The sequence below is a fragment of the Pelophylax lessonae genome, assembly GCF_965119305.1.
Source record: "Pelophylax lessonae genome assembly, chromosome: 13".
Lineage (NCBI taxonomy): Eukaryota > Metazoa > Chordata > Amphibia > Anura > Ranidae > Pelophylax > Pelophylax lessonae.
In genome coordinates, this window is record NC_138780.1 from 30132666 (window position 1) to 30151819 (window position 19154).

General features: G+C 43.5%; 1 protein-coding gene across 1 annotated transcript; it reads right to left on the bottom strand.

The window, feature by feature from the left end:
• Positions 1 to 2489: 2489 nt before the first annotated feature.
• LOC309569252 (T-lymphocyte surface antigen Ly-9-like) lies at positions 2490 to 18589 on the bottom strand. The gene is made up of 5 exons (XM_082275007.1): positions 18535 to 18589; positions 15384 to 15692; positions 9419 to 9718; positions 5187 to 5291; positions 2490 to 2538 (listed from the first exon to the last, which is right to left on the bottom strand). Exons 2-4 carry the CDS (start codon positions 15637 to 15639, stop codon positions 5188 to 5190), a joined length of 660 nt encoding a protein of 219 aa, XP_082131133.1. The 5' UTR covers positions 15640 to 15692; positions 18535 to 18589; the 3' UTR covers positions 2490 to 2538; position 5187.
• Between the last annotated feature and the right edge of the window lie 565 nt (positions 18590 to 19154).

The following is a 19154-nucleotide window of genomic DNA, read 5'->3' on the forward strand; positions in this document are numbered from 1 at the left end:
TACTATCTGCGGCTAGAGACTGTTTCCTGCTAACGTAAGCCACTCGGTTACGGTGGCCATTCGGCGGTTTCATTCTATTTTACGCTGAGGTTCATAACAGGCACTGATAGGCGGTACTGATGGGCAATGATAGGCAACACTGATAATTTTCACTGGTAGGCACTATTGATGAGCATTGATAGGCCTCACTGATGGGCACTGATGAGCACTAATAGGCAGCACTCATAGACTGCACTGATGGGCATTGATAGGCGGCATTGATGAGCACTGATAGGCGGCAGTGATAGGCACTGATAGGTGGCACTGATGGGCACTGATAGGCAGCATTGATGAGCACTGATAGGTGAAACTGATAGGCAGCATTAATGAGCACTGATAGGTGACACTGATAGGTGGCACTGGTAGGCAGCTCTGATAAGCTGCACTGTTAGGCGGCATTGATGAGCACTGATAGGTGGCATTGATGAGCACTAATTTGTGTCATTGTAAATGTCATTACCAGTGCATGATTGTCCATCTAATTAAACATTTTCCTATTTGTTGCCTGTAGGTAACATTTAAGTTTCCAATGTATGATAATGATTTCATGTTTGTTGCCTGCTTATTGTATCAAATGGCCAGTTGTGATCTATGTATTACAAAAACTGCCTGTTTGTTGTGCTAACGTATTGTATCATTTGACTATTGTCAAAATATTGTATATGATTGCTCATTTGTTTATTGTCAGGATTGGTGGTACTGAAAACTACACAAACTCTTTTCCACCCTTCCTTCCACCTTTTGAAGATGTAAAGAAGAGGCAGCTAAAGTACAATCTTATCCTGAGACAAAGTCTTAGAATTAATTCTAAAACTTCCACACATTGACCTAGACTTAGATCCAGCAAAATATCTCCTACAAAACCATGACTTTCTAAAACGTTCCTTATACACCTGCTTTGTGGGAAGGTGCAGCATGGTGCAGTGGCAGTGAACACTCAATTGCAGTCCAATTGCAGGAACAGAAATTGTATTAAAGTTAAAAATTTTGCAATTCACAACAAGCCTGGCGGAAGGCACCTGTCCGGCAACGCTCATAGAATGCAACAGCTATGTGTATCAGAGCAGGTCTCGGGTGTGCCAACAGCATCTGTCTTAAGGCGCCTGCTGGTCCATGCCCAAATAGGGAGTTCTCCAGGAAGAATGGTATGTCCCTATCCTTTCCCTACTCATCTGAAACCTCTCTCTGCCACTAATCACTGTCCTTGTCAGACGGGTGACCTGACCCTGAACTTCCACACTGAAACAAATAGGGTCTGCCTGACCCAAGATGGCTGCCAGAGCCACATGAGATAGCAGCATCAAATTTGTTAGCTTCCCCAGTTCCTCCTGACTTCCCCTCCAACTGCAATGCTGCTGAAGTTGAGCACCACCTACAGTGGAGAAAATAGACTGCACCTGCCTAGAGCCTAATGGCACTAAATTTGCTTCAATGTCACTGTGGCTGGCTAAAATTGAAGAAATGCAGAACCTCACTCCTCCAGTACATATAACATCAAAAGCAAGAATAAAGAAAAAGTAGGGGTTGTTGAGGCCAATTGGGAGAGGGAAGACCAGGATACAAACAATTAAAATAAAATAGTTTATTGATGTATATTAAAAATTGTGTATAGATGAGGGATACAAAGAGGGAAATCCCTCATATATTCACCAATATATTAAAAACAACAGCACTGAAATATATCCCTACTAAGGGAACAATACATGCTTCAACCTGATGGTGACACAAGAAGTCTTTGATGGTCTTCAATTTGAAGGTCCCAATGAGCCCATGCGTTTCGCATCAGGCTTCGTCAGGGCCAGAGAGACCGAGCAATAACCAATATTTCTCGCTGCGTGCGGGGAAAATAGTGGCAAGAGGGAAGGGACCAAATCCCTATGACACAATGTGTGACTGTGGTGATGGCCGGGAATGTAGGACAGTATCCATAATATTTCCTCAAATAGATGATGTGATCCCACCGTATCGTTAAGTTATTACTTGAGTATATACCTCTATAAAGGTTTCTCTCCTTTCCCAGAATCAAGAAACCAAAGGGAACAAAAAGAAGGAGCTCATTTACTCTTTAGTCCATTTTGTTAGCCTAGAAAGTAATCATCCAACTAGTGTTTGGAGTCCACCTTAGTAAGGAATAGAGGGTATGCCAGACGATACAGGGATATGCTTAATATTGTCCCAGGAGATATTGAGGCAGGATAGCAAGTGGTATTAAGTTATGGACCGTCCAAGGCCATGATTTACATTCATAACACCTAGGGGTAGCCTTAATGCTGATAGTTCTCCATCGGTCCTGCCTTTAGATGAAGGTCCATAACCAGTTCAACCACGTGTGCATGTTGTTGGGAATCTCTTCTTTAGAATTTCGGCAGAGCTTGAACTTGAGGAGATGTCTCTGAGCCCAACCAGCTGTGTAACAGGAATCTTTTATTCTTCTTAATGTGTTCCCCGAATATTTTTATTTTTTTAAGGAAAAAGTCAAATCATCTTCACATGGCTGACCTATAAATAGGATATTTAGAGAGAGACATTTTAGAAGACCCGATGTGTGTGTATTCAATAGTATCACAAGTTTTAATGTATTTCCATGGATTAGTCATTCAGAATCAATGCTTTTTAAACAAGTTAATGGGGTTGATTATCTAAAACTGGGGAGTGCAAAATCTGGTGCAGCTGTGCATGGTAGCCAATCAGCTGCTAATTTCAGCTTGTTCAATTAGGCCCCTTTCACACATGCTGTCCGTTTGTCCGTTTTTCATCCATCCGTTGACGGATGAAAAACGGACATCAATGCATCTCTATGTAAAAACGGATGACAACTGATGATCATCAGTTAACATCCGTTTTCATCCGCTTCCGTCAATGTCCGTTTTTTTGAACGGATGAATGCCCTATTTTTCATCCGTCAAAAAAACGGATGGGACGAAAAACGGATGACAACGGATGAAAAACGGATGTCAACTGATGACAACGGATGACAATGGATGAAAAACTGATGTCAACTGATGACAACGGATGAAAAACGGATGACAACTGACGAAAAACGGATGAAAAACTGATGAAAAACGGATGAAAAACTGATGAAAAACGGATGAAAAACTGATACATTTGACGTGACTGAACTAATGAACTGAACGGACCGTATGTGTGAAAGGGGCCTTAGGCTTTGATAAAAAAAACCTGGAAGCTGATTGGTTTCTATGCACAGCTGCACCTGATTTTGCACTCTCCAGCTTTAGTAAATCAACCCTAATGTAAAGAGCAATAGGAATCTGTAAAGTTCCCATAGAAGCCAACCAGATTTCAGTTTAGAGCAGTCAGTGCAATGAAAGCAGGTTGTTGTACGAGTCACATGTCACATGACATCATTACGGCCACCTTGTAGGCCTACAATACTTCCTTGCTGTCCACAGTGGTTATCATCCATGTGATATACACAGAGAGTCTGCTGCTTCTGTTGGCTCTTCCTGGTGTTTACCTGGTTTACTTCCTGGTTCCAAGTACCATCTATCACATGCAACCAGAGGGGCTTGATCACCATTGACCACCTGGAAGGTTGCCATCTGCTGCAGACTTATCAATATGCTTTAATATCTTGTAAATATGCACGCCCGGGCCCTTTTTTTGAACTAACATCTGTTATGAGGCATCTCAAGTTCTGCTGAGTCTCTCCGGACATCACACTTATCTGATTGCCCCTTGGATATATGTGCAGCTCTCACTAGTATCTGGTAAGAAGCGTATATACTGGTGGTGGATTATTACTAGCTCTCTGGTTATCTGCACTTTCTGAAGGCACTTTCTGAAAGCACACACCTATTCCAGATGGTGGCTTATAGTCTAATACATACTAGCCTCTGGTAAGGAGTACCTGTAAGTGTGTGTCATTAGCACAGCGGTGAATTTTTTTATACCTGTATGGGTTAAGGCGTTACACTCCTATCATCTGTGAGTGCATCCTTTTTCTCCACACTTTTTATTATCTGTTAGTTGGTTTTATGCTATGGCGTTTTATATCTCTCATCCCATGAATTGGTGATGCGTGGTTATTGTGTACTCACCTCAACTGCCTGGGGGACAATACTGCAAGCAATTAAGTGGTCCTATGCCAAAGTGGCCATCATTATGAAGACACCCTGGTTCTTTGAGCTGGTTTTACCAGTTTACAGGCGCTTTACTTACTGGTTTCTGGTAAGCAGATTACTTATTGGCCACTTAAGCCCCGTACACACGCACAGATTGTTGGCCGTAAATTGTTGGCCAACGACCGATCTGCCGATTGTAGGCTTGTTAGTATGATGCTTCCGACAACCAACTGAGAATTTTCGGCCGAAAAAAATCTGGTGTGCATGCTATAAAATTTTTGTTGGCCAACAAAGAACGGCCGATTGTTCCTCAGTCAGTACAGATTTCGGCAGACAAAAATCAGATGAGCGAGACTGGGCATGCTCAGAGAAGAAAAAACACACGGAAAGTTAACCATCACATGACATCACTTCTGAAGTTGGTTGTTGTTGGCCAACAAAAGTCCAGTGCAAGTCTAGAGCACATTTCAACCAACAAACAACACTGGACAAAAGTTGGCCGATCAGTTGGCCAACAATCTGTGCGTGTGTATGGGGCTTTAGTGTGGATATTTCAACTTCACTTTTATTTTCCATTTACGGATGAATAATGGACTAATTTCAATTTTTTTGGACACTTTTTATTATTTGTCATTCACACATTTTTTTGGTCTTTTGACCATCTTATTCAATACTTTGGACACTATTATCATTTTCACTTTATCACTTAGCGCGACTTGGTTATATTTATGTACATTACTGCACTGTGCTCGAAGCTCTGAAGCTGGCCTTACACTAGCCAATCTGATTGGACAATTTCTGTACAATCTCATTTAGATTTACAAAAACTATGTAATATGAGGACAAACCTAAAAATATGTTCAGTTTGTGTCAAATCAGGCAGGTCTTTGCACTACATAGCTGATGGTAGATCTAAAGATGCTCCTACAATTAGATTTTATAGTGTACAGTGTATGGTCAGTTTTAGCCTTTATGAACAGATATGTTTAGTAATATAATGTTAATAGTTTATTTAAGATTTTTTATCTACTATTAGGTGCTAAAAATAATTTGATAAGTACTTACTTTATTCTGGTTTCCTCCTGTTCAGTAAACACAAAAGAGACAGAGATAATGACAGAATAATCAGAATGGGCAGGTAGATGTACAATTTTATCCAACAGGTTAGATCTGTAATAAGACAAAAAGATTCCTTGAAGGATGAGACTTGTTATTAGTGATGGGCCGAACAACCCCCTGTTCGGATCGCACCAGAACATCTCGAACAGGGAAAAGTTCTAGCGAACATGCGAACTCTTTTAAAGTCTATAGGACACCAACATGAAAAATCAAAAGTCCTAATTTTAAAGGCTTATATGCAAAGTATTGCCATAAAAAAGTGTATGGGGACCTGGGTACGCTATTTTCCATCCGTCCAGCGGATCGGATGGGATCAGATGAGAACGGGCAGGCGGTCCGTTCTCATCCGATTCTCCCATAGAGAACAGCGGGGACCTGACAACCCTGTCTCCGCACACAGCTCGGAGACAGAGCTGCCATCCGCCTGCTCAGCGAGGGATCGGTGGATCGATCCCCCGCTGAGAAAAACTGAGTCTGCCGACGGACTCCCCTGTGTGAAAGGGGCCTTATTTTTGGTGATAACAATCTCCAGGACAAATAGAGAAGGTGAATCTCCGCAGACAGCAATAAAAACCTGACAGGTGTTCAAATCCTTCCCCACTCTAATCAAAACTGAAAAAAAAAATTGCCTTTTAGTTATCCATTAAAGTGGACCTTTACTCCCCTAAGTTACCAAGATCTAAGGGAGACAGACATTGTAGTGTGTGGTGAGCATTAAAGTGAAGAACATACCATAAGCATATATAAAGTAATTGTAATTGTTGTATCATTTCCTGGTAGTATGTATGGCCACCATTGACTGTAGTTGAATGTACTGTATACAGCTGTACAGACATCACTGGACCTCATTTATCATTCCTAAACTATAATGATTTGGGTCAGTTTAGCTTATATCTGATCAAAGTTTTTAGGATTAAAACATTTGACTACTTATATAATATATTTATTTTACAAATAAAAGTTTAGAAATAGTGTACAGCTATGTCAGCCAAGGTTTCCTTTCAGACTCTCTCTGTGGTTAAAATGCTCCGAACATACAGGCAGGGAGATGAGAATGGGTCTCTGGTTAAATTCCAGGTTGTGCTATTGAGCTCTCTAGACAAACGTTTTCTTTTCAACAGAACAACGAAAAATAGACAGGTATAAAATAGGAATCTGGAGCCCCACCTGCTAGGTGCATTAAAGAGGTTGTAAACTCGTTATTTTTTTTTTTTTTTTACACCCTGCAAGAGAAAGACACAATGAGCTAGTATGCATCGCATACTAGCTCATTATGCAATACTTACCTTAGAACGAGCCCCCGCCGTGCCGCTCACTCACCTCTATGACGAGCGACATGTTCAGTCGCCCGTCTTCCAGGATCGCGGCATCCGGCCATCTGATTGGCCGGAGCCGCGGTGACGTCACTCCCGCGCACGCGCGCGGGAGCCGACAGTCACGGCACGGGGCTCTGAAGGAACGGCACGATCGGCCGTTCCTTCATAGCGCATGCGCCAGTGATGTCACTGGCTGCATGTAAGGTAAATATCTCCTAAACGGTACATGTTTAGGAGATATTTACAGTACCTATAGGTAAGCCTTATCATAGGCTTACCTATAGGTACACGTTACAGAGGAGGGTTTACTTCCTCTTTAATTAAAGTAACATATTCATATGCAATAGTTCATAGTTACCTGACAAAGAAACAAAAATGTTAATATTTCTCTTTTTAGCTCTGAGCATAGAAAGGAAATAAAATATAAACAGAAACACATCTTTCTTCAAAAAATTATAAAACTGTCTGTACTAGCCCAGAGCAAATGTTATATTCCAGTGCAGCTTTTTACATAGTTACATAGTTACATAGTTAGTGAGGCTGAAAAAAGACATCAGTCCATCCAGTTCAACCTATGATGTGTGTGTGTGTGTTTGCTTTTAACCGTACATTGTATACCCCTCTATGTTGTGGTCTTTAAGGTGCCCATCTAATAGTTTTTTGAAACTATCGATGCTCCCTGCTGATACGACTGCTTGTGGAAGAGAATTCCACATCCTTACCGCTCTTACAGTGAAGAACCCCCTGCGTATTTTAAGGTTAAAACGCCTTTCCTCTAGTTTTAGTGAGTGGCCACGTGTCTTATTGTATTCCCTTTCTCTAAATAGGTTTTTCCATATGCTAGGGTTGCCAGTACAATATTTGTACATTGATATCATATCCCCCCTCAATCGTCTCTTCTCCAGAGAGAATAAGTTCAGTGCTTGTAGTCTTTCCTCATAGCTGATGTCCTCCCTTCCCCTAATTATTTTTGTTGCCCTTCTCTGGACTTTCTCCAGTTCCAGCACATCCTTCCTGAGGACCGGTGCCCAGAACTGGACAGCATACTCCAGATGTGGCCGGACCAGAGTCTTGTAGAGCGGGAGAATAATCTCTTTATTTCTGGAGTGAATCCCCTTTTTATACATCCCAATATTCTGTTGGCTTTTCTTGCAGCGGCTTGGCATTGCAAGCCACTGCCAAGCCTGTTGTCTACCAGTACCCCCAGGTCCTTTTCCATCCTTGACTCACCCAGAGGTCCCCCCCCAGTGAGTAGCTTGCTTTCTGGTTTCTGGCACCCAGGTGCATTACTTTACATTTTTCAACATTAAACCTCATCTGCCATGTAGTTGCCCACCCCATAATTTTATTCAGGTCCACTTGTAAGGTTTCCACATCCTGCCCAGAAGATATTGGCATGCTTAGTTTAGTATCATCTGCAAATACTGAGATTGTACTAGATATCCCCTCCTCTAGATCATTTATGAATAAATTAAACAGGATTGGCCCCAGGACAGAACCCTGGAGGACCCCACTTTCCACACCCGCCCAATCCGAGTACTCCCCATTAATCACCACCATTTGCAACCTCCCCTGGAGCCAGTTCTCTATCCAGGTACTCACCTTATGGTCTATACCTACCTTCCTTAGTTTGAACAGTAAGCGTTTGTGGGGAACGGTGTCAAAGGCCTTTGTGAAGTCCAGATACACCACATCCACAGGCTTACCTTTATCTAGGTGGCAGCTCACTTCATAATAGAAGGTTAATAGATTGGTTTGGCAAGAACGATTTTTCATGAATCCATGCTGATTACTACTAATAATACCGTTTTCATTACTAAAGTCTTGTATGTGGTCCCTTAACATCCCCTCTAAAACCTTGCAGACTACTGATGTTAGGCTAACCGGCCTATAGTTACCCGGGATATATCTCGGCCCTTTTTTAAATATTGGTATCACATTGGCTTTTTTCCAATCAGCTGGCACCATACCCGTCTGTAAACTATCCTTAAAGATCAAGAATAATGGTCTGGCAATCACCTGGCTGAGCTCTTTAAGAACCCTCGGGTGCAAGCCATCCAGTCCCGGTGATGTATTTGTTAAGTTTCTCTAGTTTAGTTCTAAGTCTGTCTTCTGTTAGCCATGGCGGTATTTCCTGAGGTGTGTTGTGTAGTTTGGCCTTACAGGCCTTACAGGTGTGTTGTTTAGCTTTCCATATTTTGGTTGTGTTTCAGCAATACCATCCCATCATCCTTTAGGAAAGACACTTAGATAAAGGAGACCATTATGGCTGATGAGACATCAGTTAATTGATCTTCTAATTATTGTTGTACAGGATGAAGCAGCTTGTGTGTACAATAGTGACATAAGTTGGCCATAGATGGAGTGATTTTCTTTCCTCCAGCCCTTGGTTCGGAGGAAAGAAAATTGCTTGATTACCCCATCAACACAGTCAGTGTTGATGGGACAATCCCTCCCACAGAGCCATTGTGTTCTTCCGGCAAGGGGAGCCGTCTCAGCCAGGAGAACACATAGCCACCGGCAATGATCACATGAGAAATCGGACATGCTGGTCGTACCCAAATTGATTGATTTCCTTGGGTACAATCAGCCTGTCCATACTGTACATAGTTTAAACCTTAGCTGGTCCCTGCTGAACTGGCCGAGATTGGATCCATCTATGGCTGGCTATATTCTGCCTCCCCAAATTTTTACATTTGAAAGTAGAGCATGTCCAGATGAGCTAAATCCTGCCCAGATTAACCCAATCACACACATACAGTATATTGCATTTTTATCACAATCCTAGCCTACACATGGTCCTGCAACTGTTGCAAAAGAATAGTTAAAGTCAGGGAATAGATTTATTACTACCCAATTTACCTCCAGTACTTTGGACTTTCACACTATAATCCCAGCAGAACTTATGTAGAGAGTCATTTTTGAAGTCAGCCGGGTTGTGTACTATGCACAGGACCTCCATATCCCAGGACTCCGGCTGCAGTGACATCTGGATTGTGTCACCATTTTTATACAGTTGATAATCAGAGTCTCCACGTCTGTATTTCCAGGTATAGGACAATGATGATTTGTTTGTTGGAACCGAACAACGAAGAGTCACATTGCACCAGTCACTGGTGTTCTTCCTCTCTTCAACTACTATGGACGGGGTAGGAACAGGTTCTGAAGGAAAGAACGCACACTTATCATAGATGCTTTTTATGTTTTAATAAAGAAAACCTGTGATAGAAGAAACACGTGAGAGCCTCCTAAAATAGCTTGCTGCCCGGCTGTGTGTCACTTACATAACTTACGTGAGTCACTGACCTTGTAAAAATACAAAGATGAGGTTTTTTGATGGCACTCTCACTTCACTGCTCTTCATTGGTCCACTAATAAAACCTAATTTGGTTTTACCATGTAGTACTGCCCTCTTTGGGAGTTGTTGAGTATGGATTCCCCTGGGTTACCCATAGCAACAGTCTGTAAAACGTATCACTTTATGACTTGGCTCAGACAATGAACAGTCCAGTATATAATATACAGTCCACATACACCTGTACTCAGTGTCCACCATCAAGTGGATATAGGAGGAGTCCCCTGTAGTGCATTTGCACATTTTTCCCAGCAAGGAGTGTTGTCTCCAAGGGTTAGAAGGGCTGGATTCATCTCTTTTTCATGGATAGTGTAGGACCCACTGATAATGGGGTACTTTGACGCAGTAGTGGGCTTGAGCACGATATGGCCATATGGTGGGACCAAACCCCCATTTTTATTTAAGGACTCTCTTCAGATTTGGTAGTAATTTCTTTTGCATTTGCGCGCTATTCTTTTTTAATATACATGTCTTTTGGTTCATAGCTGCAGCAGCTTTGGAAATACATGGGTATGCTCCCCCAAATTTTTTGCCTGTTTATTATGTATTCGGTCTGACCAGACTATCGAGGTTGTGCAGCCCTCCCCACCCCCCACATACACCTGTACTCAATCAGTGTCCACCATCAAGTGGATATAGGAGGAGTCCCCTGTAGTGCATTTGCACATTTTTCCCAGCAAGGAGTGTTGTCTCCAAGGGTTAGAAGGGCTGGATTCATCTCTTTTTCATGGATAGTGTAGGACCCACTGATAATGGGGTACTTTGACGCAGTAGTGGGCTTGAGCACGATATGGCCATATGGTGGGACCAAACCCCCATTTTTATTTATGGACTCTCTTCAGATTTGGTAGTAATTTCTTTTGCATTTGCGCGCTATTCTTTTTTAATATAAATGAACAGTCCAGGGGATTTGGTTTTTGTGTTTTATTTAGAACTTGGATGGGAGAAGGGATAAGTGGGATACTCCAACTTGAACTATGCACAATTTCTGAGGACACTAACTGTAAAGAGTGCGGCAAGGCCGCTGCTTCACCTTGCCACTGAAGTGAAATAGAATATAGGTTGTTGACTGAATTCCTCTTCAGGGTCCTAACCTGGCACCCCCTTTCTCACTTCCCGTGCATGCTAGCCCCCTGTCCACTGACTCTCCACTGGAGTGGTCCCCTTCCTGGGCAGACCCCTGGCAAGCTTCCTGGTGCTCACGGACACTGTTTTTTCCTGGGTTGCTCTGCCTTCAACTCCACTTGTCAGTATCCTGGACCTCCTGGCTCAGCATCACACAGGAGGTCCTAACCTGGCACCTCCTTTCTCACTTCCCGTGCATGCTAGCCCCCTGTCCATTGACTCTCCACTGGACTGGTCCCCTTCCTGGGCAGACCCTTGGCAAGCTTCCCGGTTCTCACGGACACTGTTTTTTCCTGGGTTGCTCTGCCTTCAACTCCACTCCTCAGTATCCTGGACCTCCTGGCTCAGCATCACACACCTGGCTCTCCAGGCCGACTGCCAATGACCACCTTCCTTGCTTACAGGAGGAGAGACAAACTGTCACCCTCCTCCTGGGACCTGGCTTCCCGTCCAAAGACGCCATGTCACATGTGCCCCTGGCTTTTATGACCTATCCATGATGCACCACTCTTTTGCCCTCCCACTGGGAAAGCCACAAAAGCCTGTGTGTCACTGGCTGGGTTTCCTCCACTGTCCAACAGGCTCCCCTATTGGATACAGTGGGGACACTCCCTCAGACCAAGTAAATCACACATGGACACATGTAACAGGCCTAACTACTGATCAGGCTCCCCTGATAAGCAGATGGAGCAAAACAATGCCTTTACCTAGCACATATCTAGGAGGGTGCTACATCCACATAAGACCAAGTGTTTTAGAGAAGGATTCCAAGTATGGATAATTTTTACAATCTCTGAATGGCACCCCTGTGTTCACAATGCAGCAGGCCAACTGCTTGGCACAGAACTCAGAAGATGGTGGAGTCCCTCACTGGACTACTGATAAATCAATTTCTAAATATACAAAATAAACAGTACCATATTTTACTTCCATTGGTTATTTGTCTGGTGTGGAGGATTTTCTTCACAAAACTTCTAAATTAGAACATACTTTTGAAAAATAGCAAGCTGTTTCCGCCACCAGAGTGAACATTGGGAGGCAATGCCTGCAGGTAGAGGTCAAAAGCAGGGAAGACCAGGACATTGTATTAAGTAATATAACCTTCCTAGCCTGACTACATTACTGTCTGCTGGACAGCACCTTCTATCATCAGGCTTGAAAAGGTCTTTGTTTCTCATGCATTCACCTAGTTGTAGTACCTACCAACATTCATTTTTAAATTACTTTAAACTTTACTTTCTAAATAGCATTTATATATATTATATTTGTAAAAAGTAACTCAACTTTTATTAAAAAAAAAAAAAAAAAAAAAAAAGAAACATTCCCCTCTGAGTGACCTATGTACATTGCATAGATTTTTAACAAACTCTAAAAAAACAAAAAAAAAAAAACTTTGTTGCAGATTTTCTAACTTTCGTTACTCTGAAGAAATAGATGTTTGTTTGTCTCTGTCTGAGTGAATCTGTATGGGAGTGGTTTTATAATTATCAATCAGCTTCTGCAATTGTAGTGATCTGAGAAAAAGTGTCAGGGTCTGCATCCCTTTAGATGTGATTTCCTGTTAGGAGTATATCATCCAAAATTACATTTTTGTTGCAGGGGATGCCCAAAATCTGACTTGTATCTTAGTGCAGGCTGCTAGGAAAATCAGTAAGACAATCACACAAGCAGGGAATTACATATCTGGGTATGGGTAACCCCTCCTGGTCACCATATTGCATTGGATTTTACAGAAAATTACAACAGCTGCAAATTGAAAAGGAAAAGTAATTTTTAATACCATATAATAACAATGTGATTTGTGTAGTAACTGTATACGCTATATTACTTTCTTTTATTTGCTTTTTTTCCCACGTTGAGAGTCGGTTCACACTGGGGCGACTTGATCGCCTGACAAGTCGCCGTGGGTCGCCTGCCATAGTTTAGCACAGGACCCGTTCTAATAGGAGCGACACAAGTCGCTCCGACTTAGAAAAAGGGTCCTGTACTACTTTGGGGTGACCTGGAGCGACCTGCATTGACTTCAATGATATGAAGTCCGTGCAAGTCGCTCCGAGGTCGCGGTGCGCGCGGTGCGCGCTGTGCACCGCGACTTCACAGGTCGCCCCGGCAAGTCGGGTCGCCTGTATGTGAACCGGCTCTGAGTTACTCTTTAAATAATTTTTAATAACTGATTTAAATAACAGTTTCCATGCACATTCATCATGACAGTTTGATCCCATTTTAAAGCCCAACTCCAGCCAAAACATTTTTTTTTTTGCTTTGGAGGTAGTCAGGTTAGGAACTCAAAGTTTTATTGCTGCTGACTTCCCCATTTGAGAGATTTCTTCTCACTTCTTGTCTGACGGGTGTCACACAGAACACTTCCTCCAAATTTATATCAGGAAAACAAGGGGGACTCTTCCTTTTAGGCCAGTGATGGGGAACCTTGGCACCCCAGATGTTTTGGAACTACATTTCCCATGATGCTCAACCACACTGCAGAGTGCATGAGCATTATGGGAAACATAGTTCTGAAACCATCTGGAGTGCCAAGGTTCCCCATCACTGTTTTGGGCAGTAAAACAGGTATTTCTTGATGCAGGACCTTGAGTAAAAGGTATATTGGACGACCAATAGTTCGGATTATAGTGTAGAAAACACAATTTTTTCGACTAGGGTAGCTCAGAGATATCCATATGACTACCACATAACCCCTTATAAGCTCCATCCGACCTTTTACCCCATTAAGACACAAGACACAAGGTGGAGTTAAATGGCTTCCCGGCCTTTTAATAAACACCATAGATAATAAATAACAGGGGCATGGGGCCCCGTGATTTCTAACAGCAGCCCTGACCACAATACAGACATCTAAAACCACAGCATAAAAAAAGAAGACATGCATTTCTCTCTGATCAATATTAAAAATTAATGTAATAAATAAAAACAAACTTATTTTACGTACTGTACATTAATCGCTTAAGGACCGCCCACCGCAGAAATATGTAGGTTGCGCGCGCGCCTGCAACTAGGGGGCTAGTGGGGGCCGGCAGTGCGCTCCCACCCCCACTCGGCAGTGGGGACCTCGATGCACGGGTCAGGCGGCTCCAATTGCCACCTGACACCTGCGATCGTTCCCCACTGAGAGAGAAGGACGGTCAGCCATTGTAAACACAGCTCACCGTTCTTCTCTCTGGAATGATCACAGAGCCCCTGTGATCCTTCTATATAGGATCACATGTCTCTATGATCATTTCACAAGCCACGCCCCCATACAGTTAGAATCACTCCGCTAGGTACACATGTAACCCTTCGATCACTCCTGGGTTAGCCCCTTCCCTGCCAGTGTGATTATTACAGTAACAGTGCGTAATGTCACTGGTCCCCCCAAAAGTGTCAAAAATGTAAGTTAAGGGTCCAATCTGGTCGCCGCAATGTCGCAGTCCCGCTAAAAATTACCGCCATTACTAGTTAAAAAAAACAATAAAAATTACATAAATCTTTCCCGTAGTTAGTAGACGCGATAACTTTTGTTTTGTTTATAGCGCAAAAAATAAATATCGCAGAGGTGATCAAATACCACCAAAAGAAAGCTCTGTTTGTGGGAAAAAAAAGGACATCAATTTTATTTGGGTAAAGCGTCGCATGACCGCGCAATTGTCTGTTAAATAACGCAGTGCCGAATCGCAAAATATGGCCTGGTCATTAAGGGGGAAATGCTTCCAGTCCAGAAGTGGTTAAGAAAGTCACCCATTGGAACAATCTTGTAAATATTAACCATGATCAATAAAACTTCAGGCAATATCAGTAAAAAAGCTTATTATAAAATATTAAAAATAAAGTAAATAAAAATAAATTACAGATGTTTAAAATCAATAAAAAGAATAATTAAAAATAAAACTGCAAATAATTTCCACAAGATATAAGAATACAAATAATTTTCAGAAAAGATTGGTTCCTGATAGTTTGTCCATTTTCCTATTGGTTGATTGGTAAATACACAGACTAAATGGAACCATCTTACATACTTGTGGCCTTACTGAACATGCGAGAGGCCCCCCGACTCGCGTGCGTCAGACTCCTTGGTCCGTGTTTCAAGACGGGTCGGGTGGGAAGGTCTGGGGGGGAAGATGGCCGGGCATGGCCGGGAGGCCCCCGGGTGGCGGACTTGCGGCGTCCCTGGCCACCGGGGACTCCCGCGGCCCCGGTCGGTTCTCCCCCCCCCACTTCCAGCTAGGGACTCCAAATAGATGTGTGCTTTTGAATACTTTGATGATGTTAACATCTGGGTTCTCCATGAAAAGACTGGAAACCAGCGATAATATTTCGGACAGTTAACAAAAGAATACACAGATGGTCACATACCATACACAGTGAGGTTGAAGACTTTCTGATAGCTTATGTTGTTAGTAAAAGTTATAATTCCAGTATACAATCCACTGTCCTCCAGTCTCAGATGTCCAATCTTCATCACTCTTCCATCATCCAGGATCTCCAGTCTTCCTTCAAACTTTTTGTTTATAAAAATAAGCTGATTATTTGTATAAGTCGCCATTGTGGTTGTTTTGAAGTTCCAAATTACTACTTGTACAGGATCTGATGGAACTTCACTCAGTGACATTGGAATGAATTGGTTCAGAAGCCCATTCAGTATGACAGGGACATCCTCTCCTCCTGTATACACAAGAAAGGTAGAAGTGTAAAGGGGATTTTATCCCAGCTCTTGGATGGGATATGATAACTAGCTCCTATGATAAAAACTAGAAATTTTAAATAGTAAAATGCCTGCCATAACTTATGAGTGTAAGAACCGTTGTCAGGCTTTTATTGCTATCTGTGACCCCTTTGGGATTTCCCCTCACTTCCTGCTTCCTACATAGGGCAGTGGCGGCTGGTGCTCCATGGGCCGGGGGGGCAGACGGACCACCCCATACCCTCCCCCCCACCCCAGACCACACCAGCCCGCCGGCTCACTCACCCCTCAACCTGGACATGTGGACAGGCAGCAGAAGCGGTGGCAGTGGCGGCTTCCCCCTCAGTCTTCTGCGTCTCCTCCCTCCTCCTCCTTGGCCAATGGCATGGCTTCTCCTTTCGGCCAATCGGTATATGGGCCTCAGGACCCGCTTCCTGATTGGCCAGGAGGAAGATCCATGTTACAATAGCAAATATTTATTTGCTATTGTCACACAACTGGGCACTGCTCTGCGCCCCAAGCCCACCCTCTTTTTTTAGCCTATTAGAGCCTCTGGCTCTAATCACGTGCTTAAAAAAAAAAAAAAACATTGAAATCCAGGTGCCCTGCATGTAGATTAGGGGGCCGGACGCATGGATAGGGGGAGGGGGCCTAGAACCTTCAGGGCCCCAGTGCAAGAAACCATGAAGGGCCCCTTGGACCCCTGGCTGGGGCCCTTCCCTTCAAGCTTGGGGCTCTTCCCACTGATCCTGGGGCCCTTTGCTGTTATGGTGGGGTCCTTTATTACGGTCCCGCAGCGGGGCCCTTTCACAAGTTCTGCAGTGGGCCTCCTTCCTTAAATTACATATTTACCGACCCCTTCCTGGTTCTCTATTGTGACACATCCCCTGCAGGGAAGGGAGCACAGTGGAGGGGGGGTGGTAGCACAGTAGGGGGGGGACCAGGGGAGCACACAGGGGCCGAGAGACAGCAGAACACAAGTGAACTGGATAGGAGGGGGCAGCATACAGAAGAACCAATCTCCTCCATTTTCCTACTGCAACTACAGGAGGAAAAAGGAGGACAGTGATTTCTCTACATGCTGTCTCCACCGCCCCTCCCAGGTGTACAGGGGAGCCACACAGGCCCCCTGGAGCATGGGGCCCGGTTCCAATTGCAACCCCTGCAACCAGTGTAGTTACGCCCCTGGTAAGTGGTATAAGTATCTTTGATGTTTATTTTGGAGCTCACTGGCACCAATGACATTAAGTTGCATTAAGGGAATCGGAGATTAACACTGTACTGAGGGGTGGAGGGGATGCTCTGTACTAAAGGGGTGAGCTTTGTAGAAAGGAAGGGGGTTTAAGGTTGAGTGAAGAGTACTGGGTGTGGGGGAGGAGCTCTGTAGTGGCGTTTCTTCCAATGATGCCACTATTGTAGAGATTTTTTCTTTTCTGTAACGCCACCCACGCAGGGACATTTCTCCTTCCAGTGAAGCCACCTACTTAAGGAAATGTATTCCTTCCAGTGACATCACCAATGCAGAGACTTTTTTTAATTTCAGTGAGGCCACCGACTCAGGGACATTATTTCATTTCAGTGACTCTGCTGACTCAGGGACATTTTTTATGTTGCCACTACTTATTTGCAAACCACAAACATTACAAACATTTTGGCCTTCACCACTATTGACCCTGTCCCCTTCTCTACTTCTCCATCCATCACAGGGAGAACAAAGGGGGGGGGCTGAGGTGGGGGAGATGTTGGGGGCACTGGTGTGGTTAACCTTGTCCCTGCACTGGCCAGAAATCTTGTGTCCATCATGTAACTTTTAGGGCACTGAACTAAGATCTCAAACAGTGGCGGCTGGTGTTTCATGGGCCAGGGGGGCGGCAGACGGACCATGGATTTCAATGTTTTTTTTTTTTTTAAGCACGTGATTAGAGCCAGAGGCTCTAATAGGCAAAAAAAAAAAGGATGGGCTCGGGGGGCAGAGCACTGCCCAGTTGTGTGACAATAGCGAATAAATATTTGCTACTGTCACACGGATCCTCCTCCTGGACCCCACCAGCCCGCACACCACACACCTAACGGCAGCAGCTTCCCCCTCAGTAGTCTCCTCCGTGGGCTTCCCCTGCGTCTCCGCCCTCCTCCTCCTTGGCCAATAGAATGGCTTCTCCTTTTGGCCAATCGGGAAACGGGTCCCAGGACCCGCTTCCTGATTGGCCAGGAGGAGAATCAGTGTGGCAATATTCATTCGCTATTTTCACACAACTAGGTGGGCTCAGGGCACAGTGCTCTGCGCCCCGAGCCCACCCTTTTTTTGAAGCCTATTAGAGCCTCTGGCTCTAATCACGTGCTTCGAAAATAAAAAAAAACCCCATTGGAATCCATGCATCCAGCGCACTGCATGTAGATCACGGGGCCGGACGCATGGATAGGGGGGCGGCCTGCTCGCCCAATGGACGGGCCACCACTGATCTCAAAATATATTATCAGCCTTCTTAGTTACACTACCTCCTCTGATTTGGTGTTTGTAGTCCAAATCAGAAAAGCAGGGTGGGATGGCCACACTCCTCCTCTCTAGAAGTGTGTAACTGGTGGAACAAAAGAAAAAAATGCCTGAAAATAGGAAAATAAATGCAGGAACCACATCCAAAAATGGACAAGTGGAAATAAATAAATGTTTTTAACTTTTGGGTTTAGATACACTTTAGCTAGTAAAACACAACTCCATTAAATGTGTTTTTTTTGCTCCTGTGAGTTTAGTTTCATTATATTCTACAATCACATCTTAATTCCAGAGAAATAAATAATACAGAGGGCTCTATACATTGTACTGACCTGTAAGATGTAGAGAAGAACATATGGAAAGGACCAAGAAACGTTCAGGCAGATGTTTCATCATTGTCTGTAGAATGGAGTGTGACACTGAAGGACAGACAGGAGGAGATGCAAAGTACAAAAATTCGTGCTTGAAAACCGCGACTTCTGCACAGATGCGATTATTTTAGAAGAAGTGTGAAACCACAACTACTGATGTCCTAGGATGAGAGGTCTGCACCGGTAAACAGATCTTTTAACAGTAATCAACAAAATTCTGTTAACAAGATGCAGTCTTTAATTCTTTAGGCTTCAATATTTTCATATATTCTGAAAATGCCAGCTCAAATCTAATTTTTACTGGAGATTGGCTTTTAAAGCAAAAATGTAAGCAGATAAAGGGGAAAAAAAACATACACCTATTTAACACCAGTTATGTATGTATTAATGATAATCATAAATACCCTGCTCAAAAAAAGTTAAAGGAACACTTTTTAATCAGAAAATAGCATCAAGTCAGTTAAACTCCTGGGATATTGATCTGGTCAGTTAAGTAGCAGAGGGGGTTGTTAATCAGTTTCAGCTGCTTTGATGTTTATGAAATGAACAACAGGTGCACTAGATAGGCAAAAATGAGATGA